The sequence below is a fragment of the Geotrypetes seraphini genome, chromosome 1 (genome assembly GCF_902459505.1).
Source record: "Geotrypetes seraphini chromosome 1, aGeoSer1.1, whole genome shotgun sequence".
NCBI lineage: Eukaryota > Metazoa > Chordata > Amphibia > Gymnophiona > Dermophiidae > Geotrypetes > Geotrypetes seraphini.
The window spans coordinates 491,287,132-491,299,764 of record NC_047084.1 but is presented as its reverse complement, the minus strand read 5'-3'; the positions used below and the strand labels follow the sequence as shown (position 1 = coordinate 491,299,764).

The following is a 12,633-nucleotide window of genomic DNA, read 5'->3' as shown; positions in this document are numbered from 1 at the left end:
TCTAGAAGGAAAACTTCATTGATGGTATGCTTCTAAGCTGTCGGTATTTTATAGAAGGAAGTGAATGGCAAACTGAAGTGATTCTGTTGCCAGATTGTATATATGTTATTACATTTGAACATTAAAGTTGGGGATGGGCAGCATAAGTGCAGCTGAATGTGGCAACTGCCCTCTTTCCTGCCAGAATGTTCCGTTTGTTTTATTATTAGATGGCTTGCTGAGGCATGAATCATAGCTTTTTGGGTTTTTATTTATTTTTTTTTAAATCTTGTATACCATTTGGGTTTTTTTTTTGCTAAGGGCTCCTTTTGCTAAGGTGCGCTAGCGTTTTTAGCGCACGCACGAGATTAGCGCTCGCTAGCTGAAAAATTACTGCCTGCTTAAAAGGAGGCGGTAGTGGCTAGCGTGCACGGGGCATTTTAGCGCGTGCTAAGCGCGGGCTAAAACCACAAGCGTGCCTTTGTAAAAGGAGCCCTAAAAAGATGTTAAGGGAGGAATTATGTAAACGGTAAGCAAAAATTGGTACTGGAAAAAATCGGCCCTAAGCATGATTCCATAAAGAGTGAGCACTTTTCATAGAATCGTGCTTAGTGCTGATTCCCGCATCTAACTTGGTGCCAGACTTATGCTCGCTGAAACTTGGTGTAAATGCAGGTACCCAAGTTAGGCATGCTGAGGCCATATTCTCTAAGTTTCAAGTTTATTATAAATTTGCTATACCGCGCAATTAACAAATTTTCTAGGCAGTTTACAATATATTCTAAAAGAGAAAAAAATCAGAAAAGAAATTACAATATAAACAACAGATTAAAAATAAGAGAAGAAAGACAAATAATATATATATATACAGTAAAACCTTGGATTGCAAGTAACTTGGTTTGCAAGTGTTTTGCAAGACAAGCAATGTCTTGCAATACAAGTACATACAGTATACACACATCACAACTGAGCCGATGGTTCTTCTCTTTCTGACGTGCGGGAGTGTAGTGACTGTTCTAAACAATCGAGGTCTTGCAATACAAGTACATACAGTGTACACAGTGTACACGTTTCACATCATCGCAACTGAGGGGATGGTGCTGCACAGTGTAGTGACTGTTCTAAACAACAAAAGTCTGCAATATGAGTACATACAGTAAACACGTGTCAATTCATCACAGTTGAGCCGATGGTTCTTCTCTCTCTGACACTGCGAGAGTGTAGTGACTGTCCTAAACAAGCAAAATCTTTCAATACAAGTACATATAGTATTTTGTATTAAAGTTTTTGGGTTGTGGAACGAATTGTCCGAGTTTCCATTATTTCCTATGGGGAAATTCGCTTTGATATACGAGCGCTTTGGATTACAAGCATGCTTCTGGAACGAATTATGCTCACAAACCAAGGTTTGACTGTAAATATATTATACTACCCCACTCCGGAATCTGGGCTCCCTCAAACTTTTCCAAAAACATCTGAAAACTTGGCTATTCTCAAAAATGTAATACCTACTTCCTCCATCTTTGGTATACTAAGTCCCTCTAAACTTTCTTTATACTAAGTCCTGTAACCCTTCATTGGAGTTCCTTCTCTATACCAGTTCCTGTAAACCGTGCCGAGCTCTACGTTTGTGAAGAGGATGCGGTATACAAACTTAAGGTTTAGTTTAGCTTAGTTTAGATTAAGACTCCCTTTTATCAAACCACAGTAGAGGTTTTTTACCTTGGGCTGGTGAGGTGAATGCTCTGACATTCATAGGAATTGAATGAGTATTGGAGCATTTATTTCTCTGGCCTGTGATAAATTCCTCTTCTGCGGTTTGATAAAAGGGGGCCTAAAAGAATATAATTAAAAAATAAGCTGAAAATGCCTGTCACAGGGATTCACTGGCTCCCTCCACTTTCAGGCCTGAAAACCAGGAAAAAAAAAAAAAGTTGGGGGGAGCATTAGGTCATAAATGCATCATGAAAAGGTTTTTAAATCAGTCTCAAGAACATAAATAACTTTATGGAATGCCCCCTGATACAATCATACCACTCCTGTGGCCATGACCGCTTTTGAGCTGCATGCTATTAGACGTAGAAACCATGCCTTACAGAATGGCGCACAGCCAGATGTGTATACATATTTTTAATGGGTGCCTGTTAATGCCAATAATTTGTTGTTAGTACCCAATTATTCACATTAATTGAATTTTTAACCAATTAATCAGCACACACATTTCGGGAGCGTGCCCAAATTTAAGTGTGTAAATTTAACCCTTAACATGTGGTTAGTGCATACTTGCGTGCAGTAACCCGTGCAATACCAATTTTTAAGAAAAAAGTTTCTGAGGGTGTATGGCCTAGGCAGAAAGTGAATACTCCTGCAGTATTCAGTTAAGACTAGATTTAGTAAATGGTGCCAAACAAATGTGCGCTAAACGCTATTCTATAACGTTGCTCTAAGTTGGGCGCTCAGCACCAGAATCCATGCCCAACTTTTAGGTAACAAGGATGTACACCAACAGAAACCTGGTGTAAATTTTCGTGCCTTCCATATTCTATAACACTGCATACATAAGAACATAAGAAACGCCTTCACCGGATCAGACCCTAGGTCCATCTAGTCCGGCGACCCGCACATGCGGAGGCCAAGCCAGGTGCTCCCTGATGGAGACCTTGATTACCCATATCCCTCAATGTGATTTGCAAGAAGGTAGGCATCCAACTAGCGCTTGAATCCCAAAATGGTAGTCTCCGTCACAACCTCCTCGGGAGAGCATTCCAAGCGTCCACCACTCGCTATGCGAAACAGAACTTCCTGACATTCGTCCTTGACCTGCCGCCCCTCAGTTTGAGTCCATGACCTCTTGTTCGTGTCACATTTGACAATGTGAATAACGGTGCCTCTTGCTCTATTTTGTCAAATCCTGTTAGTATTTTAAAAGTCTTTATCATATCCCCTCGCAGTTTCCTCTTTTCGAGGGTGAACAGTCCCAGTTTTTTGAGGCGCTCTTTATAGCTCAAATTATCCATTTCTTTTATTAGTTTCATGGCTCGCCTCTATACCCTCTCCAGCAGGGTTATATCCTTCTTTAGGTATAGAGACCAGTGTTGGATACAGTATTCCAAGTGCTCTGTAAAGCGGCAAAATGACGTCCGCCGATCTACTCGTGATTCCCTTCTTTATCATGCCCAACATCCTGTTTGCCTTCTTTGCCACTGCCGCGCATTGAGCTAATGGCTTAAGGGTCCTGTATATTAGTACCCCCAGGTCCCTTTCTTGTTCGCTTTTGCCCAATGTTACACCTAACATTTTATATTCCTGTGCCTTGTTTTTCCTACCCAGGTGCATCACTTTGCATTTTTCTATGTTGAACTTCATCTGCCACTTTTCCGCCCATGTCTCCAGCTGGTTCAAATCCTTCTGGAGATCCTCGCTGTCCTTTTGTGACACAACTGCCCGACATAGTTTTGTGTCATCTGCAAACTTGATTATATTACTTGTTGTTCCCTCTTCCAGGTCATTTATGAAGATATTGAATAAGATGGGCCCAAGAACCGAGCCCTGGGGTACGTCGCTTGTCACTTTCTCCCAATCCGAGAAATTCCCATTTATGCATACCCTCTGCAATCTATTCTCTAACCATTTGCCTATCCATCTGAGTACGTCCCCTTCTATTCCGTGGCTTAGTAGTTCAAATCTGTTTTTATTGATATAGAAAATACAAAGTAAACAAACACAATCCAATCTCACCCCCTACCCCAACCTAACCTCACCACCTAAACCCCCAACCCCCCCTTCCAAGGAAAACCAAACAGCAGGTGACCAAAAGGTCTCAATCACTCCAGAGGCCCGTACTCTGTGGCCTCCGGGAGACCTGCAAATTGAACCCCCCCCCAAAAAAAAAAAGTATCCTATCCTAAGCAGCAATCCAAGACCACCAAAGTGATCATAGAAGTCCAACACTGCATATATCTTTAATGAATGCCCCTGACTCACCCATGTCCCTCCCATGGCCACACCCTATTTTCAGTTGCATGCTAAAAATTTTACATGCACATCTGTACAGAATAGTGACTAGCAAACTGTCCCCCTTTTACTAAACTGCAATAGCAGTTATTAGTGCAGGGAGCTGCACCGAATGCTCTGCACTGCTTCCAATGCTCATAGAGTTTCCTACGAGTGTCAGGAGCATCATGGAGCATTCAGTGTGACTCCCTGCGCTAATAACCACTATCGTGGTTTAGTTAAAGGGTCTGTGTGTGTGTAAATTGGTGCCAATTGAAGACCCCCTTTTATCAAGCTGCGTTAAGGTTTTTTTTAACCACAGGCCGCTGTGGTAGGAGCTCCGATGTTCATAGAATTCCTGTGAGTGTCGAAGTTCTTACCACATCAACCTGTGATAAAACCCCTAGTGCAGCTTGATAAAAGGGGGCCAAAGTCAATAACTGATGGTTAGCGCCCTATTGGTATTAACTGACTTGCTACTCAGTTAAATTGTATGCACAAATTAGGTGCACGTACCCAAATTGGGTGCATGACCAAGTTTGTACGCAATTTTGTGCATCATTTATAGAATGTGGGGGGTTTGTGTTTTATGATTAGCATGCGCTAACCGGATATTATGGAATTTTTTTAAAAAAAAAGGTTGAAAATAACTGAGCATAAAGGGGGGAAATGGAGTTTTTGAAGGCTTTGAAAAATTCTACTGTGAGACCATCAGGCCAGGGAGATTTATTAATAGATAAGTGATCCATTGCAGAATATAACTCTTCAATGAAAATGGATCTAGAGAGAAGATCATTATCCTCGCCTGAGATTGAGGGATGAGATAAGCCATCCAGAAATTCAGAGGCATTGAGATGAGAGGCAGTCTCAGAGGAATATAACTTCCAATAAAACTCTTTAAAGTGTGAAATAATTTCTTCATTGTCTGTTAGTTTATGTCCTTTCTCATTTGTGATACAAGAAATATTGAATTTTTCTAAATTCTTTTTTAGGTAAGATGCCAGTAAGTGCCTTTGTTGTTTTCATGATAATAGTTGGCAACTCTCATAAACACGGCGTGTGCCGCAGATTTACTCAATAAAGAGTTGTACTGAAATCTTAGCTTCTGTAAATCAGAGAGTGCTATTGTATTATTAGGATTTTTTGATGAGTAGATTCTAATCTGCAATTTTGTGAGAGAGTAAGGTTAACTCCTGCTTTCTAGCCTTATGTAACTTACTGGAAAATGAAATAATAACCCCCTGGATGCTTTGAATGCATCCCAGGTAGTAGACCAGTTAGTATGTTCCGGGAGGTTGAAGTGAAAATATTCTGAAATGGCCTGTTCAATGGATTCTTTGAATGAGCTTTCATTCAAGAGATCCGAGTTGAATCTCCATTGTTTGGGAGCTGGTGAATGGGAGAACCCCTCTAAGGTAATGAGAGTAGAGGTGTGGTCTGAGATGTTAATTTCTGTCATTTTTGCAGATGAGAGAGAATTGAGGAGAGAGTTACTGATTAAGAAGTAATCGATTTGAGAGTATGTAGAGTGTGGGGCAGAAAAGAATGAAAATTTCTTATCTAAGGGATGTAAAAAAATCTCCAAGCATCTGTCAGGTGCTGTTGGGACATTATATCAGTGAGAGAAAACCATGCTTTAGGACGTCTATAAGTGGCTTTGGAAAGTCTATCTAGAGAGGGGTCAAGCACCAAATTAAGATCACCACCTATTGGGAATCTGGTTCTTGAATGACGTGATTTGCCAGCTCCTGAAAGAAATCCGGCTGATCTAAGTTTGGAGCATATCTGTTAACCAAGCAAAATTTGTGTGTACCAATCTGTAAAGCAACCATGACCCATCTGCCAATAACATCGTGAGAGCTATGTAATATAGTGAAATCAGATCTTTGTCTTATGCGTGTTAGAACTCCATTTTTCCTATCTTGAGCCAGGGATATAAACGGTGGAAAGGACCAGCGCTGCTTAAGTGTACTTGCTTCATATATATGCAAATTCGTTTCCTGTAGGAATAAAATATCAGGATTGAATGTGTTAATATAGTTCATAATTTTAGTACGTTTGATAGGATTATGCAGACCCTTGACATTGAGAGACATTAGTTTAACTGCCATTGTGTATATGGCAGCAAATATTTAGCATAGTACCAATATAAAGGAACATCAATGATGAATAATAAAAAAACAAAGAAAGGGTGCTAAGCCATGTGAGAGGAAATCGACTCTGTGATAATAAACACGAAATACAAAGGAGGTACAAACAATTATATAATTGCATGCCTCGAGTTACTGGGAGACTGAGAACGAGAATGAAGGGGCGACTCAGCAAAACAGCTTAACATACAACCTATATGAGTAAAGATATGCACATTTTGACAGTGAGAACATGTTTAAACTGGAAGTTGTCCAACTTGTAAGTCCAGAGACCACACAGCGAAAGCTTAGACATCAGGACAGTCTAATCAATAGTGTTGGGTGTGAAGATAAATCACAGCTTAGTAACAGAGAGTGTAGATGTAAATACACAAAGGAACACCATTGTAGAATACTCATCTGTCAGACATCGTTGATAAGAATGGGCCTACGTTCCTCGATGAAGGTGGCTAATTGATCGGGGTCTGTGAAATCCTTTGTTTGATTGTTAAGAATGACTCGCATCCATGCAGGATAAAACAAACCAAATCTGATACCCATTTTCTTAAGTTATGGTCGGTAAGCTAGGAGTTGCTGTGATTTAATGGTTTGTTTGCAGAGATCCGGCAAGAACATAATGGTATGACCTTTGTGTTTAATTGGAGCAGATGATTTTGCTTTTTGAAGAATCTTGAAAACGTGGTTGTAGCGCAGAAGGAGAGCGATGCGCTCATTCTATTTCTAAATCTTTTTGAAGTTGGAGATTTAGAACTGAAGGTAAAAAAGATTCTAGGAAGGGAACCATATTTCCACCTTCTCTACCTTCTGGTAATCTGAGGATTCTTATATTGTTTTGTCTGGAACGGTTGTTGGAGTCTTCTTTTTTTTTTTTTTTTAATCAGTTGGATTTTCTTCATGTGGCGTTGTAGCGATTTTATGTTTGCCTTCACTACCGTAGATTTAGCTTCCAGAGTCGAGACTCGCTCTTTGAACAGGGCAAAGTCTTCCGATAAGGTAGAAAGTTCTTCTTTGATTTCAGCTGTGTTGTCCTTGGTGTCATTCATTATTTCTCTGAGGGATTTGATTTCCTCCAGAATCTCTGAGGCCATGTTGCCTTCAATCTTGCTGGATGCATCTTGTTTAGTTGATGAAATGGATTCAGATTTGTGTATCTTTCCTCCTTTATTTGAAGCTATTTCGAAGGAGAGATTTTGAAAGGGAGGATTCCAGTGATTGTTGAGTTCAGATGTCTTGAAATCAGATGGAAGTTAAAAATATTTGAAAGGTTACAGGAGCTGAAGAACTAATCCACCATCTCTGTCAGGCTCACAGCCACAATTAAAATATGTGTTGGGATTTGAACCCATGATCGTTTTTACCCGGTGAGCCACAGCCACATCCTTTTGGTTGTGGAGGTTCCTACCATGAAAGCTTAGTGATTCTAGCCATGTGAAGGTGAAAATACCTGCGAAGATCATAGTTTAACAGATCCCTAAGCTATCATATCAGATGTGAGGAAGAAAGATATTAGTGGAAGCTGCTGCGGCTCAAAGTGTAAAAGCCCTGTGCCCATCTTCCAGAGGTCATAGGTTCAAATCCCACACATATTTTAATTGTGGCATTCTACCTTGCAGGTGCACCTTGATGATCTCACAATGAGGTCAGTATTGTGCAGCTGCACACCTCTGTTTGCAATGAAGTAGAAGCCATGCTAAGTTCTGTATCTGTTTTTAGCTTTTGCAAATGAAGCTATGTATGCAATCTATATATTTTTTCATGTGCTTTCTTTGCTTTAAAGAATGAGCTGATTGGAGCACTATTTAGTCAGAAAAAAAGGGTAGCTTTTTAGCAAGAAACCTAAAGCTGTGTTTTTCATGTGCTGTGCTTCAGTTAATGGATGTTTTCCTCTAATTAGCAAATAGCATTGCTGTTTGTCCACAAAAATAGAAGGTTTTGCGTGCATTATATCTGTTTTGATGTGCCCTGTTTATGTGGTGCCTTATTAAATGTATTTTGAGCTTAATAAAGCAAAAATAAAAATCCAGAGAGCTATTTAGCAGATTGCATTAAGGACGTCCAAAGAATGCCTAAGTTCCGTCCATAGAACTCAGATCTATTTGAAGCCCAAACTAAGCTCAAAAGTAGACCTGGTTTTCATTCGCCTACAATATAGGCATAATATGGACGTCCTAGGTCGCTCAGCGTTATGTAAATGATTCAAAAGACTTCTATAATGAATTATTGCCCAAACCATGCCCATTCCACGCACACGCCTATTGAGTTAGGTACGAGTTTTAAACATGGGCATCCATAAAATTGTGGACGCCTCTACAAAGTGGCATCCCCGTCCTTTGGACGCCTAGGTGCCAATTATTGCTCATTAAGGCTCTTAAATAGTTCATTATCCACTTATTTTGGATGCCTAAGTCACACTCGGCGTTAGGCGTGATTTAGGCGCCCTTTATAGAATCGGGGCCATTGTGTTTATGCCAGAGTTTTCTTAGCCTAAATGCCTGCATCTAAGTTAGGCGCACAATGGTGCCTAAGTTCAGCACAGGCATCTAACTCGAAAACATGCCTCTAACATGCCTTGGCCTGCCCCTAACCATTTTGCAGAATCCACCGTTTTAGGATTTAAGGGTAAACTAGATGCACATCTCCTTAAGAGTGGCATAGAGTGATACAGGTAAGGGTAAATTAGATGCACATCTCCCTTGAGAAGCATACAGTGATATGGGGACTAACACTATGCCAGGGTACACCTGGCAGGGCCTCCGCTTGTGCAGATCACCGGACTTGATGGACCCAGGGTCTGATCCGGAGATGGCAATTCTTATGTTCTTATGCCCATTTTTTAACTTTAAGCTCTGGACTGGATGCTTACTTTTTAAAGAATCACACTTTTTGAGTTAGGGTCTAACTTTCAATTATGAAATATTAAGTACCAATTATTGGTGCTGATTAAGCATATTAATCAGTTAAATTAGGTGCCTGCATTGGCTAGGCACGATGATATAGGCACCAGGCCTTTGTGCTTGTATATCAGAAATGATACCCCCAAAATGAGATTTGCCTTTTCACGACACATTTTTTTCCTTCATATTTTTGCTTCCTTTTAGTCACAGAAATCTTGGATCGAAGGAGTCTTCTTTAAAAGAGAATGTGCAAAAGTCTTACCCAGTTCAAGAGATCCTCACAGGTATTTATTTAATCATGGCTTGAAGTGATACGTTTTTTTAGTTAAAGAGCAAAGTACAGTGGGACAATGAAATAAGTGGTTGTATTGTGGGTCTGATTCCCGCTGCAGCTCCTTGTGACTTTGGGCAAGTGACTTAACCCTCCATTGCCCCAAGTACAAAATAATTACCCATATATAATATGTAAACCACTGTGTAACCACAGAAAGGCGGTATATAAAATCCCATGTGTCTTCCCCTTCTTTATTGTTATGTTGAACTACTTCTGATGTTGAAGTGGCTTTTTAAGATTAATCATTCTAGAACCCTACCTTCATTCTTTAAAATGAAATTTTCTGAGATGGGCATCTTGAAAACATAAAATAATCAACTCTGCATTAGAAGAACCAATTAAAGCGGATTAAAATTATTATTTTAACGACATTTTGGATTTCACAAAATCTTTAAACTTAAAGAAAACATTTCTTTTTATCGATATGTATAGAAAACACATTCTGGGAGGAGTGGCCTAGTAGTTAGAGCTACAGCCTCAGCACCCTGAGGTTGTGGGTTCAAGACCCAGGCTGCTTCTTGTGACACTGGGCAAGTCACTCAATCCTCCATTGCTCCAGGTATGTTAGAAAGATTGTGCGCCTGCCGGTACACAGTGGCGTAGTAAGGGGGGGGGGGCGGAGGGTTTCTGCCCTGGACGCTGTCTTGCTTGGGCGCCACCCCTCCTCCTCTCCCCACTCTTCTCCCTGCCACGCACACCTCTTCCCCCTGTACCTTTCTAACTTCAGCATGAGCAGCCACCGACTTGTTGCCTGCGTCAGCTTCAGCGCTCTCGGATTTCATTTCCAGGACCCGCACCTAGGAAGTGACATCAGAGGGAGTGCCGAAGCTGATGCAGGCAGCAAGTTGGTGGTTGCTTGCACCAAAGTAAAAAAGGTAATGGGGAAGAGGTGTGCACGTGCGGCAGGAGTTGAGGAAGAGGATGGGGAGGGGCGTCACTCACCCTCGCTACGCCACTGCTGGGACACTTAGGGAAAAATGCTTCAGTATTCCCCCGTGAGCTCCTCACTCATCTCCCCCTATGTTCCCCCTGTGATCTTCGCTCATCGGGCAAGCCCCTCCTATCTGTACCCTTCTCTTCCACTGCCAACTCCAGACTCCGTCCCTTCTTTCTTGTGGCACCGTATGCCCGGAACAGATTTCCTGAATCAATACGTCATGCTCCGTCCCTGGCAGTGTTCAAATCCAAGCTAAAGGCCCACTTTTTTGAAACTGACTTCAACTCTTTAACTCCCCCACACTGCTGTGAGATACCTATACCCACTATAACCTCCCCAACCCTGAAATGTCCTGTCTAAATTAGATTGTAAGCTCTTCAGAGCAGGGACTGTCTAGTGTATGTTAAAATGTACAGCGCTGCGTACGCCTTTCAGCGCTATAGAAATAATAAATAGTAGTAGTACCTGAATGTAAATCGCTTAGACAACCTCCATTGATAGGCAGTATATAACTAACTAATAATAGACAATGGAAAAAAAATTTTTGTGCTTACATGAATAGGAATAAAAAAGATGCCAGGTCCATTTCCAAAGAGCAACAAATATAATGGGTTAATTCTAGCAGGTTATCTTTAGGAATATTCCAGCCAAATCGAACTGGCTAGTTTTGCAGCTGAAAATTCTAGATGGTCAAAACTTGGCTAAATTAAATGCAAGCCTGCAACTCATTTGCCTTCTTTTGTCAATATACATTAGCTGGTTAGTGCTAAACACATGCTAACTTTCCCCTCCCCTGTTTAGTTACTTCCCATTTTAGGTCTGCTAAATTTATGTCTTGCATATTTACAGCTACAATTACAATGTGCTCCACTGTCAATATATTTTGTTCAATGTGTTAGCACTGTTAATATATTTTATTAGTAACTAAGCCCTATTGCTTAAAATGGGACTTCTGGTATAATTATTTGTGCATGTTAGCCAGCCAGCAGGGAGGGGAAATTCATTGTAGTATTCTTCTTTGTCCCTTGGTGCCTGGGGTTTTTTTTCTGGTGTCTGTGTGTGTAGGGGGGACTTTCAGAGGCTACAGATCGTAATTACCTACATCAAAAGCAATTACATCAGGTTATAGTCATCATTAGCCTTCTCTAGGGAGAAACTGGCTTCAAACTAATAATTAAAATTGGTTTCAAAAGCACTATATGAATTCAAGTGAAGCTGGACACACTTAAAAACAAATTCTAAATAGTACCTTTAAGGAATGGTTACTTTTGAAATTAGTGTTGTGTAGATTAAAATTAGGATTATGTGGGAACTTGCTATATAGTTTTTACATAGCCTCACCTTGTCAATTTTGATCAACTTGCTGAAATTTATTTTGAATGCTAGTAAGTCCTCCTGTCATTTTTAGTTGCCATATCTTTCTGACTCCAGAAAAGCAGCATTGAGAGGTCAGGATTGGAATAAACTACTTTTTAGTTGGTCACTGCTGAAAAGGTTGAGTTAGTAGCAGGAATGAAAGGAGCAAGAAAACTTGGATTGCCTAAAATCAGTGGCAAGAGCTTGAATTTTTCTGATGACCTTAATGTTCTCAACTTTCAGACTTGTGCTAATTGAGCTACAGTAAAACCTTGGATTGCAAGTAACTTGGTTTGCAAGTGTTTTGCAAGACAAGCAAAACATTTTATTAAATTTTAACTTGATATACAAGCATTGTCTTGCAATACAAGTACATACAGTATACACACATCACAACGGTTCATAGACAGTAACGCGGAAGACAAAGGCGCGCGCCGACAACTGAGCACAAGATGGAGGCGTGCGCCGAAGATAAAGACTGTTTTTAGGGGCTGCGACGGGGGGTTTTGTTGGGGATCCCCCCCCACTTTACTTGATACAGATCGCGGCGGCGTTATGGGGGTTTGGGGGGTTGTACCCCCCACATTTTAGTGAAAACGTAACTCTTTCCCTAAAAACAGGGAAAAAGTTAAGTTTTCAGTAAAATGTAGGGGGTTACAACCCCCCAAACCCCCCACAATGCCCCCACAATGCGGCACGATCTGTATAAAGTAAAGTGGAGGGGTTCCCCCCCACACACCCCGTCGTAGCCCCTAAAAATAGTCTTTTTCTTCGGCGCATGCCTCCACGCTGCGCTCAGTTGTCTGCTCGTGCCTTTGTCCCGGCGCGCTTTTGACCTGACACCCATCACAACTGAGCCGATGGTACTTCTCTCTCTGACGATGCAGGAGTGTAGTGATTGTTCTAAATGAGCAAAGTCTTGCAATACAAGTACATATAGTATTTTGTATTAAAGCTTTTTGGGGTGTGGAACGAATCGTCTGAGTTTCC

General features: G+C 41.0%; 1 protein-coding gene across 5 annotated transcripts in view; it reads left to right on the top strand.

The window, feature by feature from the left end:
• TRPM6 (transient receptor potential cation channel subfamily M member 6) overlaps window positions 1-12,633 on the top strand; it is a 255,335-nt gene that overhangs the window by 17,755 nt on the left and 224,947 nt on the right. For all 5 annotated transcript variants that reach the window (XR_004537426.1, XM_033926740.1, XM_033926754.1 and 2 more), the window contains exon 2: window positions 9,221-9,300. Coding sequence is in view for 4 of the 5 variants with exons in the window: in XM_033926740.1 (XP_033782631.1) it covers window positions 9,221-9,300 (80 nt within the window). In the remaining variant the exon portion in view is untranslated. The remainder of the gene's footprint in view (window positions 1-9,220; window positions 9,301-12,633) is intronic.